We start from the raw sequence: 24295 nt of genomic DNA on the forward strand, positions 1-24295 counted from the left end.
CATTAATATTGAAGCAAACCATTTTAAATTGGAGTGGCCTGACTTTATTACTTTTTTTCATTCTCCCATCTCATATAGACACATGTAAAATATCACTGGGGTTATTTGGCCTAGCAGTTAAGATGTCATTTGGAGGGCCAGCACTGTGGCATAGCATGTAAAGCCACCACCTGCAGTGCTGGCATCCCATATGGGTGCCAGTTCAAGTCCAGGCTGCTCCACTTCCAATCTAGCTTTTTGCTATGGCCTGGGAAAGCAGTAGAAGACGGCCCAAGTCCTTGGGCCCCTGCACCCACGTGGGAGACCCGGAAGAAGCTCCTGGCTTCAGACCTCTCTGTCTCTCCTCTCTCTGTTTAACTTTGACTTTCAAATAAATAAATAAATCTTTAAAAAAAATGTCATTTGGGAATGCTACATTTCCTATCAGAGTACCAGCTTTACCCCCGAAACCAGCTTTTTTTTTTTTTTTTTCCCCATCTCTTCTTCTTTTCTTTTGACAGATAAGAGAGAGCTCCCATTCTCTGGTTCATTCCCAAAATGCTCACCATGGCCAGGACTGGCCAAGACAAAAGCCAGATCCCAGATCTCAATTCAAATCTCCCACATGAGTAGCAGGAACTCAATTACTTCGACTATCATCACTGCCTCCCAGGGCTCACATCAGCCAGAAGCTTGAGTCAGGAGCTCTTGGTGGCTACAAGATTCCAGGCACTCTAGATATCTTAACCACTAGGTCAACTCCCCCCCCCCCCCCCCCCGCCCAGCTTCCTGTTAATGCATACTCTGTGAGGCAGTAGCGATGACTCAAATAGCTGGGTTCCTGTAACCCCTGTGGGAGACCTGGACTGAGTTCCCAGCTCCCAGCTCCCAGCTTCAGTCTGGCTCAGACCAGGGTCATTGCAGGCATTTGAAGAATGAACAAAGCAGATGATCTCTGTTATCTTTCGGCCTCTCAAGTGAAAATACATAAAAATTTTAAAAAAGAAATTACCTTGAAGATGTTAATAATTAATTTTACCACAGCTTTTCCACATGAATTATCACTCACAAAGGGGTTACAATGGTAGTTGAAATCAGCATCACAAAATGTCTAAAAATTGCGGCCGACATTGTGATACAGCCAGTAAAGCTGTGGCCTATGATGCCCGCATCCCATGTGGGTGCTGGTTTGTGTTCCCGCTGCCTCGCTTCCAATCCAGCTCCATGTTAATGGCCTGGGAAAAGCAGTAGAAGATGGCCCAAGTGTTTGGGCCCTTGCAACCCATGTGGGAGACCTGAATGAATCACCTGGCTCCTGGTTTTAGCCTGGTCCAGCCCTGGCCATTGCAGCCATCTGCAGACAGAACTAGCAGGTGGAACATCTTTCTCTCTCTGTCTCTCTGCAACTTTTTCAAATAAATAAGTAAATCTTTTTTATAGAAAGTCCAAAAATCATTCTAGTTTAGTATAAAAAAATCTCAGTATCATGGTGGCCAGTGCCTTTGCCTTATACAGGTTTCTTCATAGACAGATTACATATAATTATATTCTCATCTACTACAGTTAAGATTTCAATATATGATTGCTCTATTTATTAAAAATACCCCAAATATGCTTATTTTTCAATTATTTCAAGGACAGTCATTGGACAAAAAGTAGCAGATGTGAAATTAAAATACAATACCAAAAAACTCTTTTTTAAAGTAAACTATATTCTTGTGTACCTTTTATTTTACAACATAACTGTGGAAATTAAGATAAGTAGACCACAGTATCTTTGCTAGCACAAAATATCTCGTGAGATATAACTTGCAGGGCTTATCAAGAAAAGTAACTTTTCCCCCTATTGTGAGGCTATACTATTTTAAGAAGTAATAGAAGGAAAAGAGATATACTGCCTACTTAAATGAGAAAACTGACTATAAAGAATACCAGTACCTTTGAATTATTTAAATAAATAAATAAATATATATAAGCACTGTAACAAGTAACTAAAAACATTCTAGACTTTTCCTTTTCAAGGACCTATATATACATACATATGTATATATACAAATACACCCACACACATACACACACACACAACAGACACACACTTGCTTTTTTTTCCTTAACTGACTCTAAGTCTGAAAGGCAACCAGGTAAACAATAACATACATCTTTCAACTGAAAATCTCAAGTTTTTAAAGACACTGAAGTAATTCACACTATATACAAGGTGCTCAAACTATAAAGGAGGGGTCTCAAACCAAATGCTGGCAGTCACTAGTCACAAAATACCTTTGAGTAAATAAGGTGACCAGACACTCTTACTATATACTTACTTTATTAAACTAAGACACTTTACAACTGTTCGCTTGAGAGCTGTTAAATAAAATATCTAATGTCTCTGATGTGAATGGTGCTTCCTAAGTTGTTCAGTTCACAATCTGCACCACCATTAAGCCATAGCCTGCATGCACAGGCCATACAGTTAATACACATTCACAAAAGCAGCCAGTGTAAGATGTCTGTACTATGCCAAGAGGGATATAGTTAATTTACATCCTTCAAGAGTATTATTAAGCCTGGAAAACAGTAGCAGGTAGACAGCCACTGAATAGCCAGGTGGTATACCATTTAAGGTAATGAAACAGACATATGGTTAATCTCATTACTTTATACAACAATCCAGTGCTTTAAAGGAAAATGTCTTTATAGGCAATGTCTTTGAGGACATAGGTTGAAAAGTAAAAAGATGCTGGTAACTGTATTGTTCACACAGTTAGTAAGAAACTTGTGTTTCTACTACACTATATTTCAAGAATTTGTCTTGTTTTAAACATTTCTTAAAGTTTTATTATTCTTTTAATTGACAAATAATAATTATACATATTTATAGGGTACAAAGTGATGCATACATGTATATACCGTAGAATGATTAAGTCAGGCTAATTAAAAATCCATCACCTCACTTATCTTTTCTCTGAGGTAAGAACTTTTAAAAACCATTCTTCTGGTTAGTTTGAAATGTACAATACCCTATTATTAAGTTCAGGCACCTTGATGTGTAATAGATCACCATTAAGCATATTAGTTCACTTGTCAAAAAATTTGTTGAGTACATGAGCTATATGTTTTATATGATGTTCCTTAAAACAATCAAATAAAACAGATATTAATATGCCCATATTACAGCTGACTACTAAAGAGGCTAAGAAATTTCCTTAAGGTCAGTAAAATAAAATGCTTCAAATGGAATGGAAATCCTTGTTTACTATATTAGAACCTAATCATTCTATACACTGTTACCTCTGATTTCTAAGCATTTATTTATTTTGTAACTTAGACACAATTTTGATATTTACTTTCATTTATAGGATATATGCATGTTTGGTATAAAACATGTTTTTGAATAAGAACCAATCATGGTGCTGTGGCACAGACATTTAAGCCACCACCAATGATGCTAGCATCCCATGAGTGCCTTTTTGTGTCCAGGCTCCTCCACTCTGATCCAGCTCCCTGCTGATGGCCTGGGAAAACAGCTGAGGATGGCCCAAGTGCTTGGGCCTCTGCATCCATGTGGGGAGCAACCCGGACTAGACTAAGTTACTGGAATTAAGACTTATTCTATGCATCTGCTCTCCCACAATATGGCGCTGGGAGAGGAGAAAACAGCTTCTACGCAGCTGCCTCTTGCCAACTTGAGTGATGACCTCCAGGAGCTGATCCTGCTCCTGATTGGAGGAGAGCAGCGTACTCGGCGTGTGGGCAGCCGAGTTGGGATTGGCGGAAGAGGACTATAAAGGAGGAGAGAGACGGCATGCACCAGGAACATCTAAGAGGAACAGCTGTGCAGCCCCCGAGAGAGCCGGCCAGCGGTGTGCCGCTCCCCTGCGGAAGTGGGGAATGTGGCAGGGGGAACCGCCCTTCCACGGAGGTGGAAGGGTCGGTAGCCAACCCGGGAAGAACCAGCAGCAAACCCGGGGAGGGCCGAGCAGACAGAAAGAACAGCGCAGGGTCCTGTGTCGTTCCTCCACGAAGAGGGGGAGCGACACATCCATGTTCGGGGACATGGATGAAGCTCCTGGCACTGGCCTGGCCAGCCCAGCTGTTGCAGCCCATCTGGAGAGTAAACCTGCAGGTGGAATATTTCTCTCTCTCTTTCTCTCTTTGTTTCTCCCTGTAACTCTGTCTTTCAAATAAATAAAATATATCTTGAAAAAAAAAAAAAAAAGAACCAATCAGAACCTATATTCTGGTGTTTGACTTCCAACTATATATATATATATATATATATATATATATATATATATATAAAGAAATCCAAATTAAAAAAAAAAGAAATGGATGATTCTAAAAATATATGCCATATGGACATCAAAAATAAAAAAACAGAATGTATCACCTAATGCATTGGGGAACATTTAAGCTAATTAACTGCTTGTTAAATTAAACAAACAAACTACAATTTAATGAGGAAGAAAACATGGAAAATCACAAACCTAAAAAGGGAAATAAAATCACTTTTATGAAAAAGTGTACACATGACTCACAAGCCAAGCTCCTGTAAATTAAACTGTACCTGTTTTGTTATTATATAATCTTAGAAATTCTCTGTATAATATTCTTTACTAAATCTGTAAGTTTCTAAGTGTTTTGGGATACAAAATTTTTTTATGATCTTGATTCTTTTGAGTATATAATGTGCTAGCAGATACTAATGCCTGTCCTTTAAATGTCTGATACAGATAAATTTAAATCATTCGACACTATTTTTACTATGTCTTGACAACCAGTTTCTTCACTGGAAACACAGCTTTACAAACTTTCTGTAAGGAAACTCAACAGAAAAATGCTTCTGATGTAAACACTGTCACTTAACTTTTTAAGAATGCTTCCAGGGCCGGCGCCGCGGCTCACTAGGCTAATCCTCCGCCTTGTGGTGCCGGCACACCGGGTTCCAGTCCCGGTCGGGGCGCCGGATTCTGTCCCGGTTGCCCCTCTTCCAGGCCAGCTCTCTGCTGTGGCCAGGGAGTGCAGTGGAGGATGGCCCAAGTGCTTGGGCCCTGCACCCCATGGGAGACCAGGATAAGTACCTGGCTCCTGCCATCGGATCAGCGCGGTGCGCCGGCCACAGTGCGTCAGCCACGGCGGCCATTGGAGGGTGAACCAACGGCAAAAGGAAGACCTTTCTCTCTGTCTCTCTCTCTCACTGTCTACTCTGCCTGTAAAAAAAAAAAAAAAGAAAAAAAAAGAAAAAAAAAAAAGAATGCTTCCAGTGCACAAACCAGGTGATATCAGTGAAAGCAAAATTTTTCCTCCCATATTTTCTGTTTGTGGAAAGTGTGAATTCCTTCTTGAAGCTCTGAAGATAGAATAAACTGACAAAAACAGTGTTAAAACTGAACAGCCTGAGGTGGGTAGTTAGCCTAGTGCTGAAGACATCCACATCTGACAACTAGGTTTGATTCCCAGCTGGCTTCTGACTCCAACATCCCATCAGTGCAGACCCTGGGAGGGTGCAGTGACCACTCAAATGACTGAGTCCCATCCATGTGGGAAGCCTGGACTATGTTTCCAGGTACCACTTTCGGCCCTGGCCCAGCCCCAGTAACTGTGGGCATGGCATGGAGGGAGTCAACCATCATGTGGGAGCTCTCTCTCTCTCTCTCTCCTCCTCTCAAATAAACAAACTTCTAATTGAACAAGTTTTCTAGGTATATAACATCATAGCTGCTTCTGTGAAACAGCTCCCCACAGAAACGGTGCTGGTTAATTTACTGCTCTCAGACAGCTTAGTATGTTTATGGACTCATCTACTCTAGGACCGCAAAGGAAGTAAATTCAAAGTTTTGAGTAAATTATTCTGCAAAGAACCAGTTTTAAGATTGTTATTTTTATAATTTTAGGTTTTAGAGAATTCATGATAAAACACTCTCAAAAGACCCTATAGTTAAATCCATTCTTTTCAAAATGAAAAAAATTTTAACATATGCTATACTAAAAGTTAACATCTTAAATGATGCTCCTTTGTAAAATTTAGACTTGTTAATCAAGATACTAAAATATCGATAAAATAAGGTAGCAGGACTGAAATACTACATGAGACCAATTTGTACCTAAGAAAAAAGGTACTTCTATATGTGCCTCTGAGTGTAAAGATATACTGAAAGAAAAGCAAAAGACATCTCTATTTAAAGAAAACTCAGGGGCTAGCATTGCAGTATAGTGAGTAACGCTGACATCTGTAACACCAGCATCCCATATGGGGGCCAGTTCAGAGCCCCAGTTCTGCACTTCCAATCCAGCTCCCTGCTCATGGCCTGGGAAAAGTCGCAGAATGGCCCAAGTATTTGAGCTCCTGCCACTCACACAGGAGAAATGGAAAAAGCTCCTGGCTTCTGGCTTCAGCTTAACCCAGCCCTGGCTATTGTAGCCACATGGGGAATGAAACAGCAGGTGGAAAACCGCCTCCCCTCCGTGTGTGTGTGTGTGTGTGTGTGTGGCTCCCTCTCTGTGTTAACTCTTTCTAATAAATAAATAATTATTAAAAAAAGAGTCAAACAAAGAACCAGGTTAAAAATATAATTAACCTTCTGTTTTTCCTGTTTGATTTCTGTTCCAGTGCATAACACTTGCAGCAATCCTTCATCAATGAAAACATTGTCCAGGGGAATCTGACATTTGGGATCTGCGAAACCTGTCGGAAAATTCCTACTGAAATATGGCTGTAGGATCTTATGCCATCCAACCCGAAGTGTGACTATTACTTTAAAAAGACAATGTATCCCTTTCAGTCATCTAGATGACATTAACATTAACCTGAACTGAACCATTTTTAAACTAGTATTTACTAAATAAAACACTTAGGAATGTCATTAATAGTGTGTATATAAAAAGAGTTATTGCTTATTTTTTAGATTTAAGGTAATACAGGCAAAATAAGTAAGCACTTTATAGAAGTTATCTCCTAAAGAACCAGTAAAGAAATTATCCATCTTATCGATTTAGAGCCTTAATGTTGCTAAAAACACTAAAATGAAATAGCTACATTTCTTAAAATGATTTTCCTACAGGTTGTATCTAAAATAATGAAAATAACTGACCCTGCATCTCTAAATTAATCAAATGAAACATACTTACAATCTCATCTCCTGGCAACCAATATCCTTCTTGCTCAATACCAGCTTTTGAACCTTTGCAGCCCACTGTTAGAGTTTCGACAATAAGACCATCTTTCACAGCTAAGCTCAGCTGACGGGTGGTCTCTTTTGGATGCATACCGTGGACTCGAGACATATACCTGAATATAGAGGAAAAACGAATTTATAAATTCCTTAGTGCTGAAAATGGAAATTAATAAGAAAAAGGGGGTAATTTGTTTTATTATGATTTTTATTAATGAAAGTTCTGAATACTTAACTGTTCCAATTATATTTCAAACCTAAATTCTATTCTACATAGAGTAATATTTGTTCAAAAACAGTCAGTCCCAAACCAGCAAACACAAATCACTTAAAAGATTTCAACCATTCCACTGAGTTTTAGTGTCTGGAGGTATTACCACCAACTTCTATTCTTCAGGTTCTAAAATTAGAATTCTGTAACCCCCAAACATAGAATCTCAGAATCACAAAATTTTTTTCTAATACTTTTACTCAAAACTTAAGAAAATGACACCAGAGAAAAAGAACTACCTAAGTGTTTTTCACCATATGAGCATAAGGAAAAATGGACACATGCTCTGGTCAGCAAGGCAAAAAAGTACATTTTAACAAAATATACTTTGGACTGAGTCACCAAAAGATATGGTTTCTTTTATGTTTCCAAGGGACAAAATGAAATATTTCAAACATACCATGGATCACAGAGAACAACAGTAGAGATTCTTGTATTCATCAATTACATTTAACTCCTGTTACCATAAAAGAAGCATTATAAATACAGTTGAATTTTGGTCATTTTCAATTCCCCTCCCTACAAACCTCAACACTGATATCTCCAACTACTAGGCTTCCAAAAGCTCTTAAGATACAGAGAAAAAGGGGACCAGCACTGTGCTGTAGTAGGGTAAGCATCCATCTGCAGCGCTGGCATCCCAAACAGGTGCTGGTTCAAGTCCTGGCTGTTCCACTTCCAATCTAGCTACTTGCTGATGACCTGGGAAAGCAGAAGATGGCCCAAGTGTTGTGCCCCGGCACCCACATAGGAGAACCAGAAGCAGCTCCTGGCTTCATTCAGATGGGCCCAGCTCTGGCCATCAAGGCATTTTGGAGAATGAACCAGCCTTTCTCTCTGTCTCTCCCTCTTTTTCTCTGTAACTCTGCCTCTCAATTAAATAAATAAATCTTAAAAAAGATACCCAGATGAAAACATATTGTGAGTTAAATGAGACATATTAGACTTCTCCAGAAAACAAGTTTCATCAAGTCTTCAAGGAAATAAAGTAGGATAAAGAATTTGAGATCCCATTAGTCTATCACTCAAGTATCAACACAACAAATAATTCTGAAAATACAAAATGCCAGCATCGAAAGTCCTGATAAACTCAGAAGATGAATTTTCAGAATAAATCCCAATCAAAGCACTAGTAATAAGCATTTGTGTTTTCAGTACATGGAAGATACCTTTTTCTGTTTAGGAAATATATTTTCATATGTAAATATATTTTCATATGTAAAGGTCAGAACTCACAAAAATAATCGATTACAGATCGGAAAGTGGAGAAAGAAGATGGATAAAAGAAAAATGTGCTAATTTCATTACTGTTCACAGTACAAACCTAATTTTAAAAACTATATTAGAATTAAGCATACTACTTATTTATCATATAATCCTTAAAACGAAAATGTTTCCAAATTATCTGAAAAAAATTCATATAAAACACATTATACAATGAAACATAACAAAAGAAAATCTAAGGGCCGGGCATTGTAGCACCGTGGCTTAAGCCATCGCCTGCAACCTGCACCACATATGCACACCAATTCAAGTCCTGGTTGCTACACTTCTGATGCTTCTTGCTAATGCATCTGGATGGGCATCAGAGGACAGCCTGAGGATTTTTAGCTCTGCCACACTTATGGGAGACCCAGATGGAATTCCAGACTCCTGCCTTCACTGTGGCCTTGTAGGGAGTGAACCAGGGGGTGGAAGATCTCCATCTCTCCCTCTAACTCTGCCTTTCAAACAAATAAACAAATCTTTCTAAAAAAAAAAAAAAAAAGAAGAAGAAGGAAAAATAGAGAACATATTAAATATGAGAAGGCCAAAAACAATTATGTTTGTCTTCTTAAATAAACACAAAACGGCTAAACTCAACAAATAAAAAAATATAAAGAATAACTCAGATTGAGAATCACGGGCAAAGACAAATACAATCTAAATGAAGCAGGGATTAAGACTGGATTGAAAATATATATATATAAAACGGCTAAAGTACTTGAGTCTGTGCCACTCACATGAGAGACCAAGATTGAGTTTCTGGCTCCTAGCTATGGGCTTCTGAGATGTCCAGTACTGGCTATTGAAGGCCTCTGTGGAATAAACTAGCAGATGCAAGAACTCTGTCTCCCTGTCTCTCTCGGAAAAATATTTACAAATGGGGCATGTGTATAATGTTAAAACTATAAGAAATAAGGGACAAATACAGAATTATGAGATTTTAATTTCCTCATCTCAGTTCACAAATAAATCTGTGAGGCAAAAAAAGTAAGTAGATATAGAAGATCTAACTAGTAAGACAGGGCTAGTTGATTTATTGTAAATTCAAAGTACCTTCAAAAGGCCCAAGGAACATTGGTAAAGATAACAAAACTGCCACAATGATGATCTTAATAAATTCCAAAAGTAAAAGACCTTAGATAATCACAGTGAAAGTAAGCCAAATATGAATAGCAAAAGCAGAAAACTCATAAACAACCATTTCATCAAAAAGTTTACCTAAAAATTTCTAAGATATAGGGAAAATTATTACAAAAGTTAAAGCAGTGCTAATTAAAAAAATAATACAATGAACTATTAATCAAGAGTTCCTTGTTAAGAAAAAGTGTCATTAGCTAAATCATCAACAGTAAAGACACAAAGCAATCACAGAAACTAAGAAATGTCTGTAGGCATATATCATATGTAAAATTGAAATTAGCATAAACAATTTGTTTCATACAAAAAAGCAAGATGGCTACTAGTATCTTCTAAGAAAATATGACCAAAATTTGACCACACAAAAAAACAGAATACTTAATAAGGTCAATTTCCCAAGAAATAAAGAGGTTGACAAAGTGCTTCCCTAGGAAAAACCAGCTAGCACCTATGCTTAAATCAACTGTCAAACTTTCAGTGACCAGATAACTCCAGCATGATTTACACTCTTCTAGTGCATAATACAGGAAAGCAAGGAATTGTGTATATAATAACAAAATCCTAAAAATGGCACAGAAAAAGAAAATTAGGCACAGGTGTTTGGTACACAGTTAATACAGCACTAGGGACAACAATATCCTATATGGCAGTGTCTATTTTCAAGTCCCAGCTCCATCGATTCCAGCTTCCTGCTGATGTGCACCCTGGGAAGTAGTAGGTGAACACTTAAGAGTTGAACTCCAACAACCCACGTTGAAGACTTAGATTGAGTTTTAGGATTCTGGCTTTGGCCTGGCAGCACCCCAGCTGTTGCCAGCATTTGGGGAGTAAACTAGAACGAAGATCATTGCCTTTAATATAATTAACTAGTAACTTAAAAGAAAAACATAGAAAAGGTAGCTTTCACAGGAGTGAAATATGGTCTACTATTCAATATAAATTAATAAATACTAATACATTAATATGTTGAAATATCAGAACACTATATCAAGTTTAATTCCAGGAATGAAATGAAGACTTAAGAAATCTAAAAATATAGGGGCCAGCCTCTTGGCATAGTGGTTTAAGCTGCTGCCCTCAATGCCAATATCCCATATGTGTGCCTGGGAAAGCAGCAGAGGAAAGCCTAAGTGTTTGGGCCCCTACTACCCATGTTGGAGACACAGAAGAACCTTCTGGCTCCTGGCTTCGGCATGGTCCAGCCCTGACCACTGTGGTCACTTGAAAAATGAAATAGCAGATGAAAGATATCTGTCTCTCCCTCTTTCTAGCTCGTTCAACTAAATAAGTAAGTAAATAAATAAATAAATCTAAAATATATATGGCTATATACATATAAGATGTATAAAAACTATATATAACTCAGTTCATCCCACTTGCAGAAAAAACAAACAAACAAAAAATTCTGTTAATCTTGATATTTACTAAAATTCAACAAGCAGCCCCTAACAAAACAAGACTGAGTAAATATTTTTTTTTTGATGTATTTGACAGAAATAGAGGTAGAGAGACAGAGAGAAAGGTCTTCCTTCCATTGGTTCACCCACCAAATGGCTGCTACAGCCGGTGCTGTGCCGATCCGAAGCCAGGAGCCAGGTGCTTCCTCCTGGTCTCCCATGGGGTGCAGGCGCCCAGGCACTTGGGCCATCCTCCACTGCCTTCCTGGGCCACAGCAGAGAGCTGGACTGGAAGAGGAGTAACCGGGACCAGAACCTGGCGCCCATATGGGATGCAGGCGCCACAGGCGGAGGATTAACCAAGTGAGCCACGGTGCCGGCCAAGTAAATACTTCTTAATCATAAATATTCAGACATGTATTGCTATCAATTTTCTTTACCACTCCGCAAATGTTAACCACACAGATGAAATAGGTATAAAAGGTGGTAAGGATGAAAACAATCATCATTTGCAATCTGCAAATCTAGAAACCATAAAACAATCAGCTCATGTGCTATTTTTAAATAAACAATTCAATCAACAACTTGGGGGAAAATTAACAGTAAAATTAACAACACTTTATATATACATCTAAAAACCAGTTAGATTTAAAAGACCTCTATTGCTTACATCAGCAACAAGAAAAACAAAATTCCTCGCAATAAATAGAAGATGTGGCAAAATCTGAACAAAGAAAATTCTGAAATGCTATGATGCGAAATATGAACACATGGGAATTATATGTGTTTTCTTTGGGGGGGGGGCAACAAACCAGCAAAATGAAGTTCCAACTTATTGTTGGAGAACACTGTTTCATACATGCATCAAACAGGACAAAATAAATAAACAGCAACTTCACAGAACAAAAAGGATAAGGGGTAAATCAAAATTTTATCTTTAGTCTTACCCGTCTCCTACAAACCAAATACAGCACAGCTAACCACATATACGAAGTTTCTAGGGAGCCTGGAATAACCTTTGTTATAATTTTCGCGTTTTTTACAAGTTTTTTTTTCCTCCTGGGGGCACAGAATGACCACGGTCACACAACGAGAAGCGGGCGGAGAACCCGCCGCAGGCCGCCTTGACCGAGATTAAGGACGGCCAACCGCTGCCGCGCACACAAACACAACACGTAAATCGAAAGCACAAATAAATCCTCCTCTTAAAAGTACTCTTATTTTTCCAAAAGCGCAAAACCTTTCAGGTTTCGGTTCTCTGTCCTTCACGCTCTGCGGAACACTCGACCCTCCGGCGCCGAGGCAGGGCGAAGGCGTCGCCGGTCGCGGGGGGCGGGCTTCTGGGCGGAAGCTGACGCGGTTCCCGCCCCCCGACAGGAAGTGGAGCCCTTTTTCCCAGTCTGGCGGTGCCTTTCCTGGCTAGTCAGTTGGGTGATAACTTCTGTAGCCGCCTCAGCCGCCTCACCTACGTCTCCACATCTTCCTGCTCTACCTTCTTCATCTACCGCGTCCCTCACTAGCAGTCATTAGCAGGGGCATCGCTTCCGTCCTCTGCCTCCTCCGCAACTTCCTCCTCCTCTAAGTTGTCGGGGGTGATCTTAGCTGGCGTCCGCAGCCACGTGTGACGGTGGCTTTCCCACGCCAGTGATCCGGCGCCAGCGCTAAGGCTAGGGGCTCCACCGAGGCGGATGTGTGGGATGAACAGTGCAGCAGAGCAGCCGGTGGGGCAGGAATTCTGACAAAGATGGCATTTTGCAAGTGTTCTTGGAAATACTGATTAATTAATGTATGCCATGGAGACAAGAAAAAATAATGATGGTACACTACTTTAGTCTGCACCTCTAAATTTTAGATCACGTTTAAATATGAAAAACAAAATCACAAAATTATTAGAACAAAAACACTGGACAGTTTCTCACACTGATGGTGAGAAGAAACCCTGAAGGCATTGTAGGACTCAATTTCAAACACAAAAAACAAAACCTGAAGTTAAAGTACACATGACAAGCTGGCAGATTCATCTACATATCGCAAAACACCTAACAAGTGCTACAGATTCCTAATATAGAAGGAACTCCTGCTTATACAGATTGAGTATCCATTATCTGAAATGTTTGGAATCAGAAGGATTCCATTCTGAAATTTTTTGGATTTCAAAATATTTGCATAGACACAATGAGGTATCTTGGGAATGAGACCATGGTCTAAATATGAAATTCATGTGCTGCGATACCAAGAAACTTCAAAATGTCCGTATTTTAAAACTTCATGTCCGGGCCGGCGCTGGCTCACTAGGCTAATCCTCTGCAGCGCCGGCACACCGGGTTCTAGTCCTGGTTGGGGCGCCGGATTCTGTCCCGGTTGCCCCTCTTCCAGGCCAGCTCTCTGCTGTGGCCCGGGAGTGCAGTGGAGGATGGCCCAGGTGCTTGGGCCCTGCACCCCATGGGAGACCAGGATAAGTACCTGGCTCCTGCCATCGGATCAGTGCCGTACGCCGGCCACAGCGCGCCAGCCACGGCGGCCATTGGAGGGTGAACCAACGGCAAAAGGAAGACCTTTCTCTCTGTCTCTCTCTCTCACTGTCCACTCTGCCTGTAAAAAAAAAAAAAAAAAAAACAACCAACCAACCAACCAAACAAAAAAACCTTTATGTTCACTCTGCTCCGCCGCTCACTTTGCTAGTCCTCCGCCTGTGGCGCTGGCACTCAGGGTACTAGTCCCAGTTGCTCCTCTTCCAGGCCAGCTCTCTGCTGTGGCCCGGGAGTGCAGTGGAGGATGGCCCAAGTGCTTGGGCCCTGCACCCGCATGGGAGACCAGGAGAAGCACCTGGCTCCTGGCTTCGGATTGGCGCAGTGCGCCGGCGGTGGCGGCCCTTTGCGGGGTGAACCACTGGAAGGAAGACCTTTCTCTGTCTCTCTCTCTCTCACTAACTCTGCCTGTCCAACAAAACAAACAAACAAACAAACAAAAAACCTTTATGTTCCCGAAGAAGTGAATAGGTGGCTTGTTTTCACAGCATAGCCTCACCAATTCTGCCTATCAGAAACAGGTGTGGAGCTGTTACACAGTTTGAGTATCCTTTATTTGAAATGCTTGAGTCCAGACATTTTTCAGATTTTAGATTTTTCCAGATTCTAGAATATTTCCATATATATATAATGAGATATCTTGATGATGGGATTCAAATCTAAACACAAGGTTTATACATACTTTATACACATAGCCTGAATGTAATATTATTAAATATTTTAGTGAGCCTGTATTTTGACTGCAACTTGTCACATGGGGTCAAGTGTGAAACTTCCACTTGTAGTATACTGGCATTCCAAAATTTCAGACTTTGGAGTATATGTATTTTGGATTAGAGAAGCTAAACCTGTAGTAATATATTTTGTATCTGTGAGATTCATAAATACACAAAGACTTATAATCCATACTTCATTGGGAAGCACATCACTCGTGGAACCTGAATTAGTACTCCTTCTGTGGAGAACAATTTGATACTATTTGCCAAAAATAGAAATGTACTAGCCTTTAATCCAACAATTCTACTGCTAAGGACTGGCACTGTGGCATTGTGGGTGAAGCCGCCACCTGCAGCACCAGCATCCTACATGGGTTACAGTCCTGGCTGCTGTACTTCTGATTCAGCTCCCTGCTCATGCACCTGGGAAAGCAGTGGGAAATAGCCCAAGGCCTTGGGCCCCTGCACCACGTGGGAGACCCAGGAGAAGCTCATGGCTCCTGGCTTTGGCCTGGCCTATCCCTGCAATTGTGGCCATTTGAGGAGTGAACCAGCAGATGGATGACCTCTCTCTCTGTAACTCCACCTTTCAAATAAATACAAATCTTTTCTTTAAAAAATGAATTTATCCTTTAATTAGACGTGTCAAAATAATATATGTACAAAAATGGAAAATCATTTTAGCATCGTTGGCAGCAAGAAAATATTAGAAGCCATCTAAATAAAACTCTGGAGAACTATTCTGGTTAAATAATTTGTAACATGAAGCTATTTTAACAAGTTAATGGAAATTGGAATTAAAATACAAGTTTATTTTGGTTCAATTTTTAAAAATCCATGCATACAAGTACAACCACACCAAGGCTTATTATATAGACTTCATAAGAAGGAAAATGGTATTATAGGTGTTAAGCTGACACATGCTGTAAGATATGTTTCCAAAAAAATCAGGGTAGAAGATGCTATTTCTTAAAAACACTGCATAGCTATATTTGTATATGTACTGAAGAGTTCCAGAGATATATTCTTTCCAGAAGCAATGAAAAGAGTGGCCCATGGGGCCAGGAATAGGTGGAAAATATTTTAACATTTAAGCTTATTTTGGTGCAAAAATTTGAAAAACCCATAGTTCTTCAAAATATGCAGTTTGCATACTTTTAAAGGCTTCTCCTATTAACTAAAAATATGCTTATTTCAAAAAAGCAGCTATCCGGGCAGGCATTTGGCACAGTAGTTTAGACACAGCTTGGGATACCTACATCCCACAGTGGAGTACCTGGGTTAGAGTATGGGCTCCACTCCCCATTCTAGCTTCTTACTAATGTGCAACCTGAGAAGCAGGGTGAGGGCTCAAGTACTTGGAACACACATAGGAGATGTGGATTTATGTCCCAGCTCCTGGTTTTGGCCTGACCTGGGCATTTAGGGAGTAAATCAAGGGATGGGAGGTCTCTTTCTGGTTCCCTCACTCTGCTTTCAAATAAAATTAAAAAAATAAAAAATAAAATTAAAAATTATCTACCATTTATCATCCCTCCAGCAACATATGAAAAGTTCCTTTTTCCCACACAAGCTTGCTAACCTTGGGCAGTTCTTCCTTTGCAAACTCATCATAGCTTTTCTTGGTCATTCATTCACCCATAGTGACTTGGGATCAGTTTGCTAACACCCATGAAAATACTTAAGGAGAAGAAATACAACACAATACAGTCTTTCTCCTGATGACCTTGGTACGTCTGCTCATTTAGTTACATAATCTTCTATGTCTTTAATACAGTGTCAGGATTTTTCTCCATAAAATCCTTGCCTACCTATTGGGCTTTTCTTAGATAGTGCTTATGTTTCTTTTGAAAAAAGGATTTTCTTTAATACAGTATTTTCTGGTTGGTCATTTCTGTTGAGCAACATTATTAAACTCTCATTTGTTGTAAGTCTGTATGTAAAGTCTATTGAACTTGGATGTTCTTATCAATCTAATTATGCCTTCTAGTAAAATACACACCGTAGGTAGCAACAGTGGGTATATTTCTATTTTAGACTTTGCTACTTGAAGATGGTTAATGGTAGATATATTTTATCAATATAAATTGGCAAATATAAATACAAACACAATGCTTGCTATAGGATTTTTTTTTTTTTTTTTGACAGGCAGAGTGGACAGTGAGAGAGAGAGAGACGGAGAAAGGTCTTCCTTTGCTGTTGGTTCTCCCTCCAATGGCCGCTGAGGCTGGCACGCTGCGGCCGGCGCACCGCGCTGATCCAATAGCAGGAGCCAGGTACTTCTCCTGGTCTCCCATGGGGTGCAGGGCCCAAGCACCTGGGGCATCCTCCACTGCACTCCCTGGCCACAGCAGAGAGCTGGCCTGGAAGAGGGGCAACCGGGACAGAATCCAGCGCCCCGACCGGGACTAGAACCCGGTGTGCCGGCGCCGCAGGCGGAGGATTGGCCTAGTGAGCCACGGTGCCGGCTGCTATAGGATTTTGATAAATATATCTTTTACTGACAATACTCCTTCGCAGACCAAGCTTGCTGGTTCATTTAAACAAAAATATAATTACATTTTATTGGCCGGTGCCACGGCTCACTTGGCTAATCCTCTGCCTGCGGCGCCAGTACCCTAGGTTCTAGTCCCAGTTGGGGCGCCGGGTTCTGTCCCCGTTGCTCCTCTTCCAGTCCAGCTCTCTGCTGTGGCTCAGGAAGGCAGTGGAGGATGGCCCAAGTGCTTGGGCCCTGCACCCTCATGGGAGACCAGGAGGAAGCACCTGGCTCCTGGCTTTGGATCGAGGCAGCCCGCCAGCTGTAGCAGCCATTTGGGAGGTGAACCACTGGAAGGAAGACCTTTCTCTCTGTCTCTCTGTCTAACTCTGCCTGTCAAAAAAAAAAAAAGACATTTTCTTATTTCCTAATATTTAAAAATTTTTTTTTATTTTTAAAGATTTATTTAATTATTTAAAAGGCAGAGTTACATAAAGGCAGAGGCAGAAAGAAAGAGAGGTGTTCCATTTGCTGGTTCACTCCCCAGATGACCACATTGGCTGGAGTTGAGCTGACCTGAAGCCAGGAGCCAGCAGATTCTTCTGGGTCTCCTATGTGGGTGCAGGGGCCCCAGGATTTGGGCCATCTTCTGCTGATTTCCCAGGCCATAGCAGAGAAGCTGGATTGGAAGTGGAGCAGCCAGGGACTCAAACCGTGGCCCAAATACCAGCCACAGTGCCGGGCCCCCAAATTTATTTAATTAAGTTAGTTGAAAGACACACACACAAGTTAATTGAAAGACATGCACATACACAAATCACTCAGCCACTAGTTCATGGCCATAACAGCAGTGGCCAGTACAGGCCAAAGGCAAGACTTTAGAAGTCAATCCAGAACTCCCACATGGATAGTAGGAAGCCAAATACTTCAGCCATCACTAGCTACCTCAGGGAACCTGATATTAGGAGGAGAGCCAGAACTCAAACCCAGGCACTCCACTATAGGACACAGGCTTCCCAAGTGTTAACCACTGCACCAAATGTCTACCCCTCCTTGATCTTTTTTAATCTAAATGCTTTCTTCACACAAATGGTCTTCTTACTGGCTATTTGCTTAAACGACTTTAGAGCATGAATTAAGACACAATAAAAGAAGAGTTTTACTTTCTCTTTAGTAATAACACTGGACTCAATTTTCTTAGTTCAAAGACAACTGAAGTCACTTCAAGCAATATATTCTGGTTATCTTGGTCTCTGAGGACGTCAAAGATGTATATTGAAGAGCAGGGGATAAGGATCAGAACAGTGTGGCTGAAGGAATACTCCCAACTAGAATGTAAGAACAGCAGTGATGCTGAAAACGAATGAAAAGGGAGTGCTTCCTGAGAATATTGATCCCCCCTAAGAATACAGTAAGTGATTTTATGTATTCTTTCCCTACTTACTCTCCTGTTCTTTAAAAAAAAAAAAAAAAAAAAAAAGGCCGGTGCCACGGCTCAATAGGCTAACGGCACCAGCACCCTGGGTTCTAGTCCCAATTGGGGCACCGGATTCTGTCCTGGTTGCTCCTCTTCCAGGCCAGCTCTCTGCTATGGCCCGGGAGTGCAGTGGAGGATGTCCCAGGTCCTTGGGCCCTGCACCAGCATGGGAGACCAGGAGAAGCAGCTGGCTTCTAGCTTCGGATCAGCGGTGCGCTGGCCACGGCAGCCATTGGAGGGTGAACCAACGGCAAAAGGAAGACCTTTCTCTCTGTCTCTCTCTCTCTCACTGTCCACTCTGCCTGTCAAAAAAAAAAAAAAAAAGGTTGCTATGTTCTTAAGAGGCTGATTCCCATTTGTTTTTCTTAAAAAGTAAAGATAAAGGTTACCCTGACTCAGATCTTTGTAAATATTGAATAATAAAGGAAAAACGTGATCCCACTGAGTATTATGGGCCAAGTATATGACAAGACTTAAGACTGTCTTGAATTAATTATAAATAAATTCTGAAGGTTGAATGATTTATATGATACCTCAAATATACTAATAGATCCCAATTGATTCTTCACTTTTTTAAATCATCAAATACCCAGGCAGAGGGCTTCAAGTAAAAATACTTGTGTTAATAATTCTAGAGACAGGTACTCCTGGACTCCCATTTTCATATAAGCTATTTAACCCATCACAAGGACTTTTTCTTCTGCCAACAAGGAGGTAAAAACAGCCCTCTGCACTTGAGACCTATTTACAGTGGACTTCTAGTCTGCCACTTTAATTTCACTTAAATACACTAAGTCATGGAATGGTGTGTAAATGTCTTTGCATTTTTAAAACAATTTTCTTTTTTCTCACATTCTACCCATTTCCATTCCTGTAATCTTCCTAACATCTGAAGTCCTAGAGTCGTCCTCTCTTTCCCAGGATACTCTTTCCAATTGCTGCTAAGCACTGAAGTGCATCCAAGCAACAGGTTGTAAAACCCTCCGTTGTTTCACCTCCTCTGAGATAATTCTGCATGTCCCAAGATGCACTCTCATGCACACACACTCACTCATTGTCTCTCTTTTTCTCTCAGCCACCCCACCTCCATACACAGAATTAATGGTAACCGCCCATGTGCCAATGTTTACTTAACTTGGCTACTAAAAAAAAACCTCATGAGTCATATTTCCTGAAAATAATTCTCTATCCTTAAATCTTCTAACAAGAATTAAATCTGAGAAACTTCTGGCATGTAGTTAGAAATGGATATATTGGAAGATGAGCACACTGATGAAAACATGGGCTCATGATGTGAAAGAATGAACCTCCACACAGCAGTGATAGGCTTCCTGCTAACTAAAACATGTAAGGACTATCTGTAATGTCCTCTCGTCCCCTTGCCAGCATTTTCACAGCATTCATGAAGTCTAGAGGTCTGAGAGAATTTTACAATTTTGATGGTAATAAAAAAATTATTTTAAGTGTATTCTGGGTAATCTGGACAAACACCTTATAAGTCTGTCCTGCCTTACAATCTCAGTACAACAACTGGCCCAGTGAAATGCTTGAGGCTGATCAAAAGACTTGTGAAAATAACAGAATCATAAAATTCAAAACAGAAATATAAGTGAACACTGATGTAATCTATTAATGCTAAAATACTTTCTGAGAATCAAAGCTATCGTAGTGACAGAAGGAGAAAATATAAAATATCTAACTACACAAAATGTCTGACTGGAAAAGAACTTGCTAATGACATACACACCAGAAGCCCATTTGTTTACAGCCTCTGGAACAATTACCACTAACTTCCTTTCTGCAAATTAAAAGTAAATAAAATGGAAAAACATTTACAACAAATATGATTCAAAGCTTATGCCCTTAAAACATAAAAGTAAAATAAGAAAACTATTTTCTGCTGTTATATTAGCAAAATATTTAAAATTATTATTCTTAGTTCTGGCTAAGAAAGTTCTTATTATGCAAACACCATGCATGGATCTCCAAAACTTTTTTACACCATACTATATTTGTCTTTTAATTCCATTTTGCATGAACTGATTGAAGTGTTCTTGCACATCAAGATAGCCACCTAAACCCATGGTTATGCAAAGTCCATTCTGAAAAGCAGTTCAGCATTATATAACAGCCTTACAAATCATTCTATCTTGACAATAATTCCACTTCTAAGGAAATCATTTGGGATAAAGAAAATGCTTTAAGTGGAAAAACGTTCCCCACATCATGAAGTTTCATACAGAAAGGCTTTAAATGTAATAGTAAAATAAGATATGGTATATCCATTCAGAATTCTATGCAGCTAATAAAATTACTGTTTTAAAAAACATAATGGTATGAGAAAATGTTCATGTTACAATATGGAGAAGGTTAAGATTTAAAGTTATTTACATGCATACATATCTACACATACAAACAGAGCAGGACATTGTGTTCTGCTACCATTAAAGGTTGTTTAGTTTATTCAGCTCAGTCCTTCCACTGAGAACTAGGACTCCCTCACCCACCCCCCCCAAAAAAATCCTGAAGCATAGTTCATTTCATTTAGGGTCATCTTCCAATTCTGGAAGAAGCAACTGAAAGGATCAGAAGTCAATCAACTTCACAGGACCAGGGAGACAAAAATTGTAATGCAGGCACTCCAAAAAGGGAGAGATGATAAAAACCCACATACTTTAGCTAGAGATTAGTCCATTTAGACATTACAGTCCAGCTCTAAGTCATGTCAATTCCTGATTAGACTAAGGTAAGCTGAAATTGGTGGTACACCAGACATTACCCAAGATCTTCTACATGTTTCTATCTATGTGTCTGTCCAATCTGTATTTCAGAGACATCTGGGAATAATTACAAAAGACATAAAGGATTTGAGAGAACAAGGAATATACAAGTTAATTTTTTATTTGTTTTCAAGTCCTGGGATTGAGTATAATAATCTTCCTTCTTTAGTTCTCATTCTATAAATACTATGCACAGAACTCTTTATTCTTCACAGGAAAAAAAAAAAACAAAGCAGAGGTAAAATTTCTTGCATTCATATCATTTTCCTAATTACAGCTTAATCATAACTGCTGAGTCTTAGTTTTTCTCATTTTTAAGCCAATAAAAATAATTGTGTTCACTGAATAGAAAACTACTTTGAAGATTTGATGGCGATTAATAAAAAAACTCTTCTCCATTAATTTTCATTAAATAATAAAGGCATTACAAAAATTTTTCTTCAGAAAATATAACTCCAAATGTCATACTATAACTACCTTTGATTTTGACCACTATTATACATGCAATGTCTTTAATTAAAATTAGCAAAGAAAAACTTTAAGTTATTTTAAACTAGGTGGAGAATAAGACATCATTTTTAAAACAGGTCAGGTTTTCATTTGGGGAAACAAGTATTCTTCCTGTGACACCTAGCACTACTTATATATAGTTCACACAGCTTCTGTTTTATAAAAGGGGAATATTTCAAATTCAAACTCTTAATTTCATTAATGAAGTATACAACTTACAGAGTGTTTCAATGTTTTTACATTATTAAATTAGAAGTATCTCAAAAAAGTTTATTGATTTTTATAAGACCTTATGAGTTTATTACCATGATACAGCTAATAAAAATGACAAATCTGTGTAATGATGCAAAAAGTACCATTGGTTCAAAACTAAAGTATTTGCCTCGTATCAGAAACGGAAATATATTATTAGGTTTATGGTCGATTTACTTTTTGGTTGGAAAAAAAGGATTCAATCAAGAGTATATTGTTTGGCCGGCGCCGCGGCTCACTAGGCTAATCCTCTGCCTTGCGGCGCCGGCACACCGGGTTCTAGTCCCGGTTGGGGCGCCGGATTCTGTCCCGGTTGCCCCTCTTCAAGGCCAGCTCTCTGCTGTGGCCAGGGAGTGCAGTGGAGGATGGCCCAAGTGCTTGGGCCCTGCACCCCATGGGAGACCAGGAAAAGCACCTGGCTCCTGGCTCCTGGCTCCTGCCATCGGATCAGCGCGGTGCGCTGGCCGCAGCGCCGGCCTCGGCGGCCATTGGAGGGTGAACCACCGGCAAAAGGAAGACCTTTCTCTCTGTCTCTCTCTCTCTCACTGTCCACTCTGCCTGTCAAAAAAAAAAAAAAAAAAAAAAAAAAAAAAGAGTATATTGTTTGACATATACTTTATTATGTAACAAGAACATTTTAATTAAAATTGCCCCTGAAATCTAAACCAGAGAACTCAAGACATAGGACCAGGAGCCGGGGTTCTAAGGTAGTGGATAAAGTTGCCACCTGCAGCACTGGCATCTCAAATGGGCACCAGTTCCTGTTTGGTTGCTCCACTTGGGATCTAACTCCCTGCTAATGGCCTGGGAAAAAAAGTAGTCAAGGTGGCCCAAGTGCTTGTGCCCCTGCTAGCCAAAGCACAGCCCTGTCTGTTGCAGCCATGTGGGGAGTGAACCAGCAGACAGAAGATCTCTCTCTCTCTCTCTGACTTTCAAATAAATAAGTCTTAAAAAAAGACACAGGACTACTGCCATCTAACTTGAGCTTTCCAACAACCAGAAAATGGTAAACTTTCTGAAAATCCTAGGAGCTTCTTTATGGTCTTAGTTGTACCAGAAATAGCTATGGGGGTGGGCATTTGGCACAAGGGTTAAGACCCAAATTGGGAGGTCCATATCCCATATCAGATTCTGCCTCCAATTCTAGCTTCATGCTAATGTGCTCCCTGGGAGCTAGCAGGTTACAGCTCAGGTACTTGGATCCCTGCCACACACATGAGAGACCTGGACTGAGTTCCTGCCTACTAGCTTCAGCCTAGTCCAGCTGCTGTCAGCACCTGTGGATTAAAGATTACTTCTGGCCGGTGCTGTGGCTCACTTAGCTAGTTCTCCGCCTGTGGCACCTGCACCCCAGGTTCTAGTCCTGGTTGGGGCGCCGGTTCTGTCCCAGTTGTTCCTCTTCCAGTCCAGCTCTCTGCTATGGCCCGGGAGGGTCACAGGATGGCCCAGGTTCTTGGACCCTGTAACCACATGGGAGACTGGGAGGAGGCACCTAGCTCCTGGCTTCAGATCAGCACAGCACACCGGCCGTGGCGGCCATTGGAGGGTGAACCAACGGCAAAAGGAAGACCTTTCTCTCTGTCTCTCTCTCTCACTGCCTAACTCTGCCTGTCAAAAAAAAAAAAAAAAAAGATTGCTTTTTCTCTCTCAGTAAATCTGCCTTTCAGATAAATAATTAATTTTTTAAAAAAGATAATATACATTAAAAAAAAACTATACATGAATTGTAAAATATTTTGAAATATTCAAGCTGGATTGGAATTGCAGCAACCAGGACTGGTAAAAGCACTCCAACGTGGGATGCCGGCACCGCAAGCAGTGGTTTAGCCTGCTGTGTCACAATATGGGCCCCAATGATGTGTATTTAGAAGATTTCTTGTATTAGCTTTACTCCTGATTCTGTTTAAATCCTAAACTTCATTTTTTCTTTTCCTCATTCTTCTCATTTCCATGTAATACAAATTACCTTCCCGTATTTTACATATTTTTTTCAAGTGTTCCCCAAATGCTTTTGAAACAGATGCAGATTTAATAAAATAAGCAAAGTCTATTTATTTATTTTAAAGACTTTATTTATTTATTTGACAGGTAGAGTTAGACAGTGAGAGAGAGACAGAGAGAAAGGTCTTCCTTCCGTTGGTTCACTCTCCAAATGGCCGCAACGGCTGGAGCTGTGCTGATCCGAAGCCAGGAGCCAGGAGCTTCTTCCTGGTCTCCTATATGGGTGCAGGGCCCAAGCACTTGGGTCATCTTCCACTGCTATCCCAGGCCACAGCAGAGAGCTGGACTGGAAGAGGAGCAACCGGGACTAGAACCGGTACCCATTTGGGATGC

The 24295-nt window shown here is 40.2% G+C and overlaps 1 protein-coding gene across 36 annotated transcripts in view; it reads right to left on the bottom strand.

Annotated features, from left to right (window-relative positions):
• ZMYND11 (zinc finger MYND-type containing 11) overlaps nucleotides 1-24295 on the bottom strand; it is a 129354-nt gene that overhangs the window by 56762 nt on the left and 48297 nt on the right. For 32 of the 36 annotated variants that reach the window (XM_089311842.1, XM_089311839.1, XM_070056008.2 and 29 more), the window contains one exon: nucleotides 7108-7267. In XM_089311842.1, coding sequence (XP_089167968.1) covers nucleotides 7108-7263 — 156 coding nt within the window. In that variant the 5' untranslated portion in view covers nucleotides 7264-7267. Of the gene's footprint in view, nucleotides 1-7107; nucleotides 7268-12169; nucleotides 12282-12462; nucleotides 12613-24295 lie in introns of those variants that run through there. The other 4 variants (XM_089311840.1, XM_051835907.3, XM_070056017.2 and 1 more) reach the window with 4 other exon arrangements.

This window comes from Oryctolagus cuniculus, chromosome 13, assembly GCF_051225735.1.
Source record: "Oryctolagus cuniculus isolate XC-2025 breed Fujian yellow rabbit chromosome 13, ASM5122573v1, whole genome shotgun sequence".
Lineage (NCBI taxonomy): Eukaryota > Metazoa > Chordata > Mammalia > Lagomorpha > Leporidae > Oryctolagus > Oryctolagus cuniculus.